The 15953-nt window shown below is 35.6% G+C and overlaps 1 protein-coding gene across 3 annotated transcripts in view; it reads right to left on the reverse strand.

Moving 5' to 3' along the window:
* Window positions 1–1877: 1877 nt before the first annotated feature.
* LOC118201942 (acetoacetyl-CoA synthetase-like) overlaps window positions 1878–15953 on the reverse strand; it is a 139627-nt gene continuing 125551 nt past the window's right edge. For all 3 annotated transcript variants that reach the window (XM_085819896.1, XM_035374098.2, XM_035374099.2), the window contains exons 13-18: window positions 14843–14956; window positions 13475–13600; window positions 13291–13360; window positions 11735–11793; window positions 6695–6897; window positions 1878–2383 (exon numbers count right to left, since the gene is read on the reverse strand). In XM_085819896.1, the coding sequence (XP_085676022.1) occupies window positions 2240–2383; window positions 6695–6897; window positions 11735–11793; window positions 13291–13360; window positions 13475–13600; window positions 14843–14956 (716 nt within the window). In that variant the 3' untranslated portion in view covers window positions 1878–2239. The remainder of the gene's footprint in view (window positions 2384–6694; window positions 6898–11734; window positions 11794–13290; window positions 13361–13474; window positions 13601–14842; window positions 14957–15953) is intronic.

Here is a 15953-nt window from a genome sequence, read left to right on the forward strand (position 1 = left end):
GTATTACATTACTTGGTAGAATTCATGTCTTCTTACTGATGAGTTGCATCTCTCCTTTTAAACTAAATTTCAATTTTTAATAAAGATATTTTGAGTTTTTAGGAATTTTTGCTTTGTCACGAAGTGAAAACTAATTAATTGAATGAAAAATGCATCTCTAATGAAATTCGAGGAAGTAAGTTTAAAATAAAGGCAGGGAAAATGCTTATAATTTAATACTCCGTACAAGGAAGTCATGTGGTATACACACCAGATTTTTTTAAAGTTAAAAGGGAGCTTATATTACAGTTTTTTTCCTTTAAAGTAGCCCATTGCCACACTTTCCCATTTGCGATCGTAATGCATGCCGTCATCATCGCCTAGCATCATTTCCTTTACCTCATTTCAAACTGTAATTTCAGTCAGTCTTCACTCCCTTACTTTTCTTGATGCAAAACAAGCTAAGTGGAAATGGAATGGACGCCTTTTGGAAACCATCTGCCATAGTTGTAATTCCCCTGTTTACGAGGCAAACTGGACAGTGAACCCTTGTACTTTTTATAACTATCTAGCTTTGAATAGAATATCACATAGTTACTTCTGTGGTTATTCATCTAATCTAACAAATATTAGATGGATTCAATTCCTTGCTATGAGGATCACCTTAATTTCGAAGACGAACTACTTTCCTATAAAAGAATCTTATCTCTTACAAAAATAATAAATTGACATGCGCAGTCAAAGGAAATGTGTTTATTTTAAGATTGAATTTAAAATTCAAGATTTCATTTGTCTGCATAAAGAAATTAAAATATGTATTTCCACTTTACCTTAAACAATTCGAAATAATCAGGCATCCAATTATGGTTGCATTTCTGATCAAACAGCCTGATAGCGAATAATTATTTTTTTTCACGATCAAGCCAATACAAAATATTAAGATAAATAAATAAAAAAATAGGTAATAAAAATTCTGAAAGCTTTCATATTTTAAATTACGCACAAAGGGACTTTTTTTAACCTTTTTTGTGACACTTTTTGTGTTATTAAATATCATGTTCTTGGCACTTAAACCATAAAATTCAATTCAACAGCCAATATCGCAAAATAATTTTAATGCAAAACAAGCCACGTGGGCAATTTGTTAAAATGTTAGTAAAAATGTTAATTACACACAAGTTAAAATGAGCATATCTTTAGAATTTCCGATGCACAGTCTTGCGCACTGGAGATTAAAAAAAAAAAAAATTTTTTTTCTCGTACAGTTTTGTTATTGCTCGATTTGAAATCGTCGAGTTTCTTAATCAAAAATTCGTTGAAGTGTTACAAAATATGAAATCGATAATAAAACAAATTTCAAACTGCAAATTAAGGCTTCCAGATACCCATATTCGGTGGAAGATTACGTTATTCAAAATTAGATGTTTGTAACCATTGTTTTATCACAATGCTAGGTACCATTGTTTTATTACAATGCTAGAAACATACATATATGTATGCAGATTCTTCATTATTTAACTTCTTTAAATATAAAACAGGGCGATAATGATTGGCGGCAACAATTTGGAAAGTGAACCGACATTTGTTTTCAACGCAAAATGCCAAAGCGAAATTAATGGCTCTTCCGGGCTAACGCTGTTTGAGCTAATAACTCACCTTGTCTAAGTGATTCAAGATAGTCTAAGAACATCAGAATTCGTGATCTGAAATGCATAAAATTGTCATTTTAAGCATTTAGATTAACAGACAATTAATAATTATGATAAGTCCGGCATACAGCAGAAAAGTTATGGAGTAATTTTCGATAATCCTTTTCAATTTAAGGTGGTATATTCAAATGACAAGGAAGTCATGTGAGGTATATGGAGTTCATATTAATTAATAAATTAGGTATACACTTATCAGACATTCCAATTTTATTAACGAACCTTTTCATAACTATTATTCGATAAATATTTATAAAATATAAACAATAAAAACTTACAGAAAAAACTCTCTATAGAAAATAAATAAAAATATATTCATAAAATATAAATATTATTTAAACAAAAGTTAAAAAGACAAATATTTTTTGCAAGCATTAACAAAAAGGTTTTTGGACAAAAGAACGTATACATTCTATGATTTTCTTTGTGCTGAGAAGTCCAATATATGAATGCAGAATTATCGACATTATTGTGCATAAGTTCCAATATAGTGTGAGAAAGCTTTAAATCTCTTAACAATCAAACTAAAATGGCACAGATCCAAGCATGTTTCTTCAGACTTCATAACTCAACAATTCTGGAATGTTGCAAAAGTATTTCAGACTTTCCGGGTTCCTTATGTTATTAACTTGCGGAATCTGATTGGTTGCCACTATCTTCCGAACAACACTTTCCATTCTTTTGTTATTCAGGTTGTACTGAAAATAATATTTAAAATATTAATTTTTTAGGTCTGCAATGGGAAACATTACTCACTTTTTGACAATAAAACATTTAAAAAAAATCTAACATTCATAAACTAATCGGAAACAGAAATGTCCGTAAATAATAATAATAAGAAATCTTGAATTCAGGTTAATAATTGAGGTCAAATGCAAAATACAAAAATATTACCAAAGACAGAACTCGAAATTCGAATTAATTTATTTGTATTGCAACGCAGGAAAATCATTCACTGAAAGAATTATTAGTTACATAAAGGGTTAATAATGTCTTTACAGAATAAATATTGATAAAAAGACTCTTTGTAGCTCTAATCTCTATCTATTATTAAATAACGAAAGGTTTATATGCATGTTCTTGGCACTGCGGGAAAACGAAGTCACTTAGAACGACCAATTTTAAATCCCACTCGAATATGTGCACTTAGACGCCAGAATTTTCAATAAAAATACTGTTAGCTAACTCAGTGAATTAAAAGCAATGCGTTGCCACTCGCAAAGCGTAAGATATTTATGTTTCAAATTTAATCGAGAAACTCGGATATTTATTAGAAATACGTTGCCACTCGGCAAACAGCAAGATACTTGTCGTTCGAATTTAATCAACAAAAATCAGCGATTTAAAATAAACGTGTTACCATTGCCCGAAATAAAATATTTTTTATCTTGTATGCACCACTGTTTTGCCATTCGGCAAAGAGTAAGAATTTTTCTTTCAAATTTAATCTGTCTGTTACTGAATGCTGGCCGCGGAAGCGGTTAGTAATTAATAAAGATAGATAACTGCAAAATCTGTAAACAACAGCTGACAAATTCTTTTACGTAGATACACAGATTTATTTTAATATTTCAAATAATAATAAAAAAAAAACTTACTAAAGAATCATTACATTACGCACTTTTCACATAATCTATAAAATTACTTTTAGAATATATGTAATATGTTACCTACATAAATGCCACTCTTTACATAATTCATGTAACATGAAATATACATAATTCATGTAACATGGAATATACATAATTCATGTAATATACATTATTCATGTAACATGGAATTCTTAGTTTAACTTGTAATGCCACTCTTTAGATATATTTTTGAGTTGGTTATTTTCGTTTCAATTCTAAAAATAATAACATGCTTACAATAAATATCTCTGAACTTCATTATTTTAGAATTAATCCACTTGCTTTTATCCTTGCACAGTGTTAATGGCACAATTGTTTTCATAACGGCAAAAGTGATCTAAAGTCTTTTAGGCAGTAATAATATTAAAATTTACAATCCAGAGCCTTAAATGTGAATTAGAAATAAAGCGGAACCGTAACTTCAATATTTTTAAATCTAACATTCTACGCACTTCTTAATCTCGCTTGCCTCTGTACTGCCAACGCCACACGCAGCTTCTGTGCTATTGTTAGTTGCATTTTTATCAATATGGGAAATCTGTGCTTTTTTTTGTTTTACTTAGATACATACTAGCGGAAGTACCCGATGCCAGTTAAGTTAAATTGAGAGTAATGCATCTAACACGAGAAAGAACGATGCCGCTGTAATAATTTCTCTAATAAAAATGCAAAAAATACGATTCATAGTCATACATTTTTCATTCTGATGAAATATGGAACCCACATAAAAATTTCGATAGAAAAATAAGCTAATTATATCAGCAACAATCACAAGCACTTTTTAATGATTTTCATCTTTCTAATCAAATGGTCGTATTTCAGTCAAATGGTCAAGCGCAGGTTCAATCAAAAGTTCAAGTTCCGTTCAATATTTCAACTGTATATAATTTTAGTCAATTAAATGTGGTAGACATAACAAGCAAACACAACAGACATTCTTCTTTATACTCGTATGTATACATTTTGTAAAACTTATAAATTTTTGATTAACAAACTCTACGATTTGAAAGCGAACAACACATTTCGAAATAAAGCATTTTTATCTCCAACGCACGAGACTGTTGGCACTTGGAGAAGTAAGTGCGAAAATTAGCGTTTTCAGAGTTTTTAATTAATATTTCGGCTGATTAAAGTCGTACGAAGATGGGAATAGTCCAAATGGCTTCCCACGAATTTTTGGAATCGGGAATAATGTATTTAATGTTTGGCAATGCTATTTTCATTTCATTGTAAAACTTAAGAAATTTTTTATTAATAAACTCAACTATTTGAAAGCGAGCAGTGGCAACAACTTTCGAAATCAAGCAGATTTTCATCTCCAGCTTGCGCGACTGTTGCCACTGGGAAAAATTATAGTTTTTCCGAGTTTTTAATTAATATCTATTTTTAGCTATTTTTGAGGGGGAAGTGGATGTCGACCTTTTCCAGGACCCAGAAAAGAATCGCAGAAAGTTTGGCGACGGTAACTATAGTAGTGACTGAGTTATTACAGGACAAACACAAAAACTTTCTTCTTTATATATATATTATAGATTATTCAATGAAATGCTCTTCAGTAAAGATGATCGATGAACACTTCATACATCCATTTCAGTATTTTCGACTGTAACCGTACAAGGTAGTTCTTCCCTCATATCCAGCTGATAATTAAGAGGTCCTCAATTCGAATCTTGGCGACGGCATTGAACCTTTTTTACGTCTCTTCCGAAATAAGAGGCTGAATGATCTCTACAACTATCCAAAAATTTACGCTATTGACAAACGATCATTATTGGCAATGGTTATTGACACATCTCTATTTGCTTTCATTTAAGCTTTGCTGTCTTTCGAAAAGAAGTTTGAATGCAAATTTTTTTTTCATTTGGTTTGTATGGCAGCTGATATTTATCGTTATGGATTTAGTAATTAAGCAAAAGAAACAAAAAGTTTTCTTCGCTAAATGAAGGTGTTACCAAATATCTTTTATTGCAAATAAATATGTTAGTCTCCATACTCTCTAGATCTGGCGCATGCGGAGACTTTATGTGTCAAAGTAAAGTTAGATATTACCCACCGCGCCAAGATCGCGATTTATCACCAGTTATGGGTAGGCGTGAAGTAACAACACAATCATAATAATATCTTCACTTTCGTTTGATGTAATCCCGATCGAGTCTTGAAAAGTCACGTTTCATTTTTATGAATAAGAATATTAACTAACTTCGGTATTTGAAACAGATGAATAAACTTTCGGACTTCCTTTCTGCAGAATAGCAATCAGTGAAACATTTTTTAAGTTATGGGGCATTACCATTAAAAAACAAACGCGTGTATTAATGAACTCGATTTGGTCAACAGAATATGGCCGACAAAACAGTAACAGACTGGAATATTAACCTATGAGAAGTTTATACTCATAGAGTCCTAAGCAGAGCTTCCAGTAAAATTGAAGATTCTAACAAAAAAGTAGAAATCGATGAAAATCTTTATACGAAGCGGGTCAGATACTAATTATTTATTAAACATAGAGGATTTACTTCATTCAGAATTCTGCAGGAAGGATTGGCGTAACTTTGGTAGGATCTCTGCTAATTTTCATGGTTCAATGGTAGCCAACTTCAGTGGTCTACGGGATAGTACGTAAGTACCGATATCGCTTCAAATCGTTTGCGGCAAGTCCACTGTTTTAGCTCAACTGCTTTGAGCATCATGCTACGATCTGAATGATCACGGGCTTTCTTCTGAACAGTTAAGAGTATCGACCTTTACGGATACCATCTATCGGCGAACCTTGCCATTAATAACTGCGAGTTGCATAGAACAACCAAATGACACTGATTACGAAATATAGACGAGGCTACGAAACTTGCATAGTCTAAAACTTACAGATGAACACCACCTACTGAAATGCCACACACTTCAGAACACTGAAGGACAATAGCTTTTAAAAGCTGACATGTGCGAAGATGGTTTGGTTTATTTGATTATGGCTATCGACTCAAAGGCTATCTGCCAAAGGGAACAGGATGCTTTCATTGACGACTTCAAGGGGAAAACTGGCTTGTATCCATTGCACACATAGAGCGAATCATGAAAATGGCACATGCAGAACTGTTCCCCTGGAATATAACTCAGATCGAATTACCCGTGTTGAACGACTTTACAGCTCGGCGAACTTTACAGCGAAGAACAAATCTTATGTGCATAGTAAAAGATTATCGGCATTGGGAAAGAAATGTGTGTAGGCACCTAAACAGTGATACAGGTTTTTACTTCAGATATTGTTGTTTTGTGAACTCGGTCTTAAAAACTTTATATATTTATTGTGTACCTGCAACTGTCAGGAGATTAAAAAAATACCTTTAGATATCTTTGACGAAATAAAATTTGACCACTTACTGGTATGTCAGGCACTTCAAGAATTACTTGCGGTACGCAGTCCTCCCACAGTTCTCTGTCAATTGTTCGGGCGATCTTTTTCCTGAGGTCGGATGTGAACTCATAACCTGGCTTCAACTTGACGAAGAGAACAGCTCTGCACTCACCATCACTCCTGCTCTGGTTCACGCATATGTAGTCCATTATTTCTTCCATCTCGTGGACTGAAATATAACGCGAGACCATTAATATAAAACAAAGATAATTTATTGTTAAAATAGAAAATAATTTCTCTCAGCAATTTGGTTTGCTTTCAAGAAATTAGAAGTAACTTTAATTACTTTTTGTAATAAGAAGTATAGTTTAACAGCGTACGATTTGAAATCAAATTTTAATTTAGAAGGCAGAAAGAAAATAAGGGAATAAAGCAATGTATTTCCCGTGTTTTGAACTTTCATTGCATTGAATATTTTTATTTAAACATAAGGAATTAGAGTGAAAAATACTTTTTTAACACAATAATGCATAGAAAAAGATGCTCAATAATTTCAACTACAGAGGATGTCTCAAAGAAAAATTTACCCAGACTGAACCGAAAATCATGCAAACTGATTTGTGCAATTAATATGTTACATACAGGGTGTCTCAAAAGGCAGTTGCTAAACTTAACATGCTGGCCTGTCGTACCACGACAAACAAGATTTTCACTGGAATTTGTGTCCGAAAATGTGAACGGCGAACGCTAGAGGGCAATGTTCGCAAGCTTATGGGAGAGTGGTAAGTGTTGTGACATGGTCACATAGATACTCTTTGTCTGGTTGTCCAGGGGCACTGACACACCAGACGATAGATCTCCGACCCAGTTCCATATTCTAGAGGACCCATACAGAGTTTAGATATCTATGGCCCAAGGAACCTCATCCTCGCGGGCGCAATCCCCGCAGTCACCGTCCGGCTTTTACAAAGCATTGGGCAGAACGAAACGTTGCTATGTTAAAACTTTGTCGCCTTTCCTCCGGGCACCACTTCATCGGCAAAACTTACATTGTTGTGTGTGCTCTGTCCACTCTGTCAGTCTCCGCCACGAGAACTGAATGGGCTCAAACCCCCGGGGATTCGGACGACGATCTCCGATCTAGCTTCACCCCAGCCGAAGGAACAGACACGACAATACGGTCCCTGCCAAGCCTGAACCAACCTGAATACAATACTCGGGTTCTAGTCTTGTGAAGTCAAATTATATACCCCCGTGGTTGAGACTGCCTAGGTACAGATCCTAACCAGTACTTCCCAGGCGTTCGCCTGAGTCAACCCCCGGGGAGGATGTCCAGGGGGACTGATTTCCGAATGCAGTGGTACCTCTTTCACACCAGAGGAGATATCCTGTTGCATCGAGGTCACTTTGTTAATAATTCTGTTTTCGGCCTCGAAGGTCACTCCAACAGTTCCAGAAATAAAAGAAGGGGTTCAGAATGTGGACAATTTGTTTCATGCTAGGAGAGGAATTTCTCCCTCCCCCCGGTTTCAGCGGAAAATTCTTAGATAATGAATCACGGAAGTCAGAGAAAAATTTCAGAGAAAGTTTAATGATTACGAAATTAGAGACAGGGCAGTTCATAAACTAATAAATAAATTTAAAAGAACTAGATCCGTAAATGACGAGGTGAAGAAGACAGCCAAGGAGAGACTCAAGAACGAAAATGAAAAAGTCCAACAATTGTTCCAAACTAAACTAGCAACTTTGGTTGGGAACGCCAGTCTGAGACACACAGGGCTTAAGACAGCAGTTCACAGAGCCTTGCTTTCTACACTTCTGTAAAAGGCCTTCCCGTTCACATTCCGTTAGTGTATTCCCTTCATGAAGATTATCCAAATCGAGCTTGAAACATATTACTTACTTAGGATAACAAAGTTACTTTTGTATTTGTTTTCATTTGCCCTTTAATAAATTTCTGAAATTACGGGACTGAACGTATCCAAGTCCCATATCGACATGAAACGCAATTGTTAAAAGTCTTTTTTGAATTAAAGTTCATGTTATTGTTAGAACTTGAGTTAGAAGGTTATTTCGACTCTCGATTATAACAGCAGCTCTGGGTAGCAGATTCGACCACTACACCACAGTTTAGGCGAGGATGTTGGAGGAAAAGGATGAATCGGTTTACTAACTCAGTTCTTTATGGACATTTTGTGTGATATTTTGTGGAAAGAGTGTTGCTGGATCTGTTGGTTGAATATGTAATGCAGCCAAATTAGGTTTTGAATCAGATATTAGAAATACTTGATTCAAAATTTTTCAATCAGCAATGGCTTAAAAATTTCTCCTTTTTAATCAGCAATGGCTTAAAAACTTCCCTTTCTAACTTTGAAATAAAGTTAATTCTAATTATAATGACGTTTGGATTTTGTTTTAATTGCAAGTGGTTTTCCTTTCTTAAAAACTTTAGCAATCCACACAAAGTTCATAAGGAATTGAGATAAATATAAAATAAATCTTCTTTAAATATATACGCTCTGAAAAATTACGAGAATTTGCCTATTATGCCTATTTTTTACCAAAAATACTAAACCAAAGATACTAATTATCCTCCGAACAACTATGCAAGTATTCAGAGTCTAATATGTAAGCGTACACGTGCGTGTCTGAGCAGCTGCGATTGTGGAGGGGAGTGAATGAACCAGGGGTTTTCGGCGATTTATGTGTTTTGTTCCTTCACGACATTCGTCGTGTTTCTTACAAGGGTTGGGTAAAATTTATAAGGCAACAGGTAAAATGAGAAGCCGCGAACATATGGATGACGGTATGAGATGGAGAATGGTCGGTAGATTGGAGGTAGGCCAATCGCAAGCGCAGGTGGTTACAGGAGCTCAAAATAACGCCCAGTGTCATATTCAGTTCATGGATACAATTTCAGAATACTGGACTCTTATCGAGAAAATGTGGACAAGGTCGATCAAGGTCCACAACATGAATGAGGATCGTTGGCACTTTCAGCCCGGCGGCACAGGATTGTTATAGTTCTGGACCACGATGCTATCCTTAATACGGTGGTGGAGATATAAAGGTTTGGGCGGGCATTATGTTGGACGGCCGTACACCCCTACATGTGTTTGATGAAAACCCCTATGAGATACAATTCTATGTGGTACAGCGAAGAGATCTTAGAGCCAGTGGTACAGCAAAGAGTCCGACTTTTCAGGGAAGCAGTGGGTCCTGAATTCTTGTTAATGGACGACAACGCCCATCCATAGGACGATTATTTGAAAAGTGAGGATATCCGCTGCATGGATTGGACAGCCAGATTTCCTGAGCATTCCTGACGTTAATTCTGAGCATATCTGGAAGGCTTTCGGAACGACAATTTCATCTCCCCTTCCCGTCCGAGAGCTTCTGCTTTGCTGCAGGAGTGGTGTTGACTACCACAGGGACTCCTCAACTGCCTCCTGTCCAGAATGCTGTCACGCTAAGCGACCTGTCTGGCTGTAAGAGGGGACCGTACTTTATATTAGACTTGTTTTCAGTTCGATATTAAAACACGAATTTTGTACATCCCTGCAGTAAGAGCTTTACTGATAATTATACGTACATAAAATAACTTTTGAATGGCACATCTCATTCTCTGTTATAAATGTATATGCACAGCAAATTTCATTAAAATCTCACCATTAGATTTTCAGAAATTCGACATAGACATAATGAGCAAATTCTCTTAATTTTACACAAGTTGTATTATTAACAGGTGTGATGGTGAGTTTATGAACAATATTAGTGTTGTCATAGTCTATCATCCTTCGCACCCTCTGCACATATATTTTAAAATAAGCTATTATCTTTTGCAAACTCAAAATGGTTTGCTTATTTTTTCGTACTAGTTACTGATTTCTTTTAATTTAATTATTTATTCATTTTTATTTTTATTTATCGCTTGGATATGATACTTATAATTACTGAATTCACCTGTGCCATTTATCTTACACAAATGTTTTTAGGTAAGAGCTAATTATTTTTAAACATTTCATTACCAAATTTACTTATTTCTGTAGGAATACATAAGCAACATACTAATGTAATGTACTTGAGATATACTGTAATTCTGGATTGGTTCCATGTTTAAAATTTGTTAATTTTCAAAAATTCAAATTAGTTTCCGAATTTATTTATAGATGACAGAACGTGTTATAAAATAACTAAATTGCATTAGTTTCGAGTTTATTTTGTGATTAGAAATATTTTTTTTTTAAATAACCAAAAGCCATCTTACTACAGTCCCCCAAATTATTGTATAAGATATGTCATAGGAAATAGCTTTTTTAATTTCATAATTTGCGTAAATATTTATAAAATATTCAAACTCTTAAGAACAATTTTTTTGTCTGCTACCTATCTAAGCACGCATTTCATAATCTAATTTTATTATATTCTAATATCCTATAATAAATAGCTATCATTTTAGCGACACTTCCGCAGCAGGTACATTTAGATTTCTCAGCTGGAATTTACGAAATATACTTTGGGAAAGTTATAACATGGAAGCGAAGTTTATTTTATAGAGGATTGATGAACAACATATCATCATGCGACATGCAACATGCGACGAAGGTCGTGGGCACCATCCTTTTACCATATGGTTAATTGGTGTAGCGCCACGTCCACCAGTGTCTATATAAATATCAAGGACTCGGACGCTAGGTGCATTAGATTTCACTTATTGCGCCTGACTGGCGTAAGATAAAATATTCTACTGTACAAGGTTATATACATGCAGGGGTAGGATATGGAAACAGTAAGATGATAATGCATAAAACAATTATATGTGGAGACATGCTGAAATATAACATACCAACACAGATATCATAGATACATTAAACATACCATCATAGAAATTCGGAAAATTGTTAAAAAAATCGGTGTTGTGTGAATTGTAAACACACCTATATTCTATGCTGCGGGAACTATAAAAGTCGCCGAAATACAGAAAATCGAAATTACCATGCTAGAATTAAAAGAAAAAAAGGCTTATCACAAAATACATTTGAAGTGTTTATTAAATTACTACTTACTAGCAAAATAAACATCCGCAGCTCCAAATCGCTCCCCGTTTTGAATTAGGGTATCATCACTAAAAGAAAAATTAAGCAAATATTAGATTGTCACGAAAATGTTATAACAAGACCATTATAAAACAAGGTGAATTTAGAAGAAATGTGTTATCTTTCTGCAAAGCTTAGGATATTATGTTTGAAATTTAATCAGAGACCTCAACAATTTAAAAGAAACATGTTGCTACTGCTGAAAATAAAATATTCGGCAAGTAACTGTGGAATAAAACATTATAAAAGACAGCTCAGCATATAAAACTTTTAACTTATTGGTTTGGTTGGTTTATGAGGTTACGGCAAAGCACTCGAAGGTTATCTGCTTAAGGGTAGAGAAGCCTTCGTGAGGGATTTTTTAAGGAAAACTGAATGGTATAACAGGGAAAACCACGAAAATGCCCGTGCTGCCAGCCCATTTGTCGAATTCGAGCCTCGGATCGAACTACCAGTGTTCAACAACTTTACCGATCGGCCGTTATTGGACCCTGGCATCAGATGTTAAAAAATATGTTTTACATTCTAAGGATGAGCTTTTTACTAAATGCAACTGTGGCAAATCCTCAGTAAGATTGCAAGCGATTTATCGCACTTGGATGAAGCACAGAAATGTAAGAAGAGTGTAAAAGACCCCTTTATTTAAAACTAAATAAGTTGAAGAAGTTGAATAACAGAAAGCACACCTGGTGCTTACAAATCAGTCAGGTATTATGGCCGGAACTCAAAGCGGAATTTAAAAATTTAAAACTAAACGTAAATATACAATAGCTAAAGGCTATGCAGAGTAATTTAAGCGTGAAAGTTGGCTCTTAAGCTTACACCGACACAAAGTACTATCTGGTAGAATAAAACAACGCGAAAGAGAGGAACGCTTATCTTAGAATAGGCAACTGGTAACGTGGCCTTCAGCAGGCTGAACACGCTCTGTCTAAACAATCTCAAACCCTCACTTAAATACGCGAGAGCCAATTTGCCGTCTCGTAGGAAAATGGAAAGAGAGAAATGAGAGTACAGATTCAAAACATAAAATAACTGGCTAATTAACATAAATAAACCCTACAACATCATAAAAATAGAAAAATACAGTACGACCAGAACCAACTCACCAGCGGGCAAGCGGTAAAGTAAGTTAGTTTTGACTGTGGTTCCCATCCCGGCGAACGGTCTGGTTGCGTGGTTGGTTTTCGTAGTTTTTCCCATGTGTAACGTGTGTCCGAGCCAGCTCCCCTTAGGAAGTCCACCACGGAGGCATCTTCCCTTTAGGCAGATAGCCCTCGAGTGCTTTGCCATAATCAAATAAACCCAACCAAACCAATCGCGGAACTGTGCTACATGAGATTTTATGTTATATGAGATATATTTGTGTTACATGAGATTATGGACGCTAAATACCGTTTCGAGACTAATATCCCGTTCGGGACTAATGTGCCTGTTGGGCTAATAAATAAAATTGGCAACCAAACAAAAGAATAATTTTCATGTCATTTCACACATACATACTGCTAATAGATATATTTGCCTACCTCCTTCCAATGACGACAAGTCCCCCTGTTTCTGGATTGATCCAACATTCATCGTTCTGACACCATACTCCTGATAAAAAAAAGAAGATACTATGTTTGAAAGCATGAAGAATTTACCTTATCAAAGATAAGATTTAAATTAAAAATCAAGCCATTCTCATTGGAAATGGTCATCGACATTTACCTGGATACTTGCTGAGAAATGTGTTTTTCAGTATGGTGTTATCGACATCTTTCCACAGACAAATGGGAAAGGATGGACTGGGCGTGGCTACCACGAGTTCTCCTCTTTCACCGATGACAGAGCGGCCTGTAATGAAAGGCATGCAAGTTTCAGTTTCAAGAACGCAAATTTCAAGCTGATGTAAAATTCAACATAATTAGATTAAAGAAAGTGAATCGCTTAAAAATGGATAATTAAGATCACGGACATAGTTTTCTTGAAAAGGCATAAAGTATTTTATCCCTCTTTTCTGCATGTCTTCGTGGTGTAACGGTAACACACTCGGCTACCGTTACACTCAAAAGGTTCAGGTTTGAGTCTCGGTGAGGATGTTGCACATTTTTCACGTCTCCGTTTACAAAGTCGTCTGTAAGTTTTACAAAGTCTATACAAAGAAGAATGCTTATTCGTTTGTTTTTCACGTTCTGATCAATTATGATAAATTTTTGTCACATTTAATCAACTAAAATTGAATATAGGTGAAATATTGAATAGATATTCAATTTTTACGACCATTCAATTAGAACGACAAAAAATCATTAAAAACAGTGCGCCATTGCTGCAGATATAATGAGAATTAGTTTATTTTCCTATGGGAATTTTTTATGTGGGTTCCATATCGCATCAAGGGAAAAATGTATGACTATGAATCGTACTTTTTTTTTCATAGTTATTAGAGAAGGATTTCAGCCGTAGCCTTCTCTCTGCTGCTAGATACATTACTCTCAATCTAATTTTACTGGCATCGGATACTTCCACTAGTATGGAATAATTTAAAGAGGTTAATGAAGAAAAATCATTCTTTTAAAACAGTCGATGCAAGAAAAGGGTTGAAAAATTTCTGGACTAAGTTATGTCTCATCCAAAAAAACTAACCGAGGTATTAAATCAGGCTGTAGAGTCATTAGGATTTTCGATGCTGGAAACGTGAAACATGTGCAATGACCGCGTCGGAATTCGAAATCCGGATCTCCCGTATGTGCTTCGAGTGAGTGGCCTGTTGGTTGCACCACGAAGTTATGCGAAAAGGAGGAAGAAATGCCTTATATACTTCCCCTTTTAAAGGGCGACTGGGAATGAACGGACCCAATAGCCAAATCCAGGTGGTGACAAATTATCTATCGCCCACCACGTTTTATTTCGGACATCATTTGTAGAAATATTAAGATTTTCGATGCTAGAAACTTGAAAAATACGCAGTGCCTTGTCTGGGATTTGAATTCCGGACCTCCCGAATAAGTGTCGAGTGTGCTTCCAATTACACCACGAAGGCATGTAGAAAAGAGTGAAAAAATACCTCCTAAACCGAGAAGAGAATGAATTACTTACCATTGCAATCAACAATCCTGATATCCATTCCCAGAGCGAAGGCCTGAACTTCGCCAGCATAGCCAGGTAAGTTATAATCGAAGCCAGAAAAGGTTCCAAATGTCTCAGTGGCTCCTAAGAAATAATAATAATAATAATAATAATAATAATAATTAAAAAAAAGACATACTAATGAAATTCAATTGTTAAGTTTTTTGTTCGCAGTTTGTTGTTCCATTCGTTGAGTTTATTAAGCAACGCAGTATTTTAAATTGAAAATAACTTGACGATCTCATGCCATATCAAATGATAATACCGCTTTAAAATGGCTATTTCTGCAGCCTTATTGATGGTAAATAAAAGAAATTATGCCATTTTTGAAAGATACAACACAGTTCAATGGCGCGTGCATAAAAATAGCATGCTAAAGAAAAATAATGCGAAGGGTGACGGGAGAGGGGGAAAAAAGAAAGACTAAATTGTGGATTCTTCTAACGCCCGATAAGGAAGCTTTTTGGGGTTAGGTTAGGTTATTTGAATGCGTCAAAGCAAATGAGAGTTTCTGTCTCAAGGGGAGATGTTTTCGTCAACGACAGTGGCTGGCATTCAATTACATATGGGATAAAAAGTTACAGGATGAAGCAAAGCGGCACCTGTGCATACAAGGTAGGCATATTAAGCATTGCCAGCCTTCGCTAACTGCTAAGTTCCCGCCCCGGATTGAGTTCTGAGAAAGAACACACTAGAATGCGGTCCGAGGGTCTCTCACTAACTTCTCGAGATGAACTCGGTTCGTACTGTAATTCCCTTTTATATTTATATATACACGATCTCGGTTCCTAGTAAATTTGGCGTCCCTTGCCGCACACACACTATATCCTTACAAATATCCATGATTTCTCCGGGATTCGAATCCCGGCTCGTCAGTCAGAGTCTTTAATCACTATCTCGTCTAGGCGGCGTATGGGGTAAACGACGAAAACAACCATGTAGGTCACGTTCGTCTGGCCTCAAGCGACTATTCAGAGGCCTTAGCCACGGCCACTGATGGAATAAAGCTGTTTTGCGAAAACAGTTTATAACGTTGCGCGCCTCCAACTTGCACGCAACCAAGGGTGACTGTGAAAGCTTG

The sequence above is a fragment of the Stegodyphus dumicola genome, chromosome 7 (genome assembly GCF_044657685.1).
Source record: "Stegodyphus dumicola isolate Sdum_Otavi_A_Nest chromosome 7, ASM4465768v1".
Taxonomy (NCBI): domain Eukaryota; kingdom Metazoa; phylum Arthropoda; class Arachnida; order Araneae; family Eresidae; genus Stegodyphus; species Stegodyphus dumicola.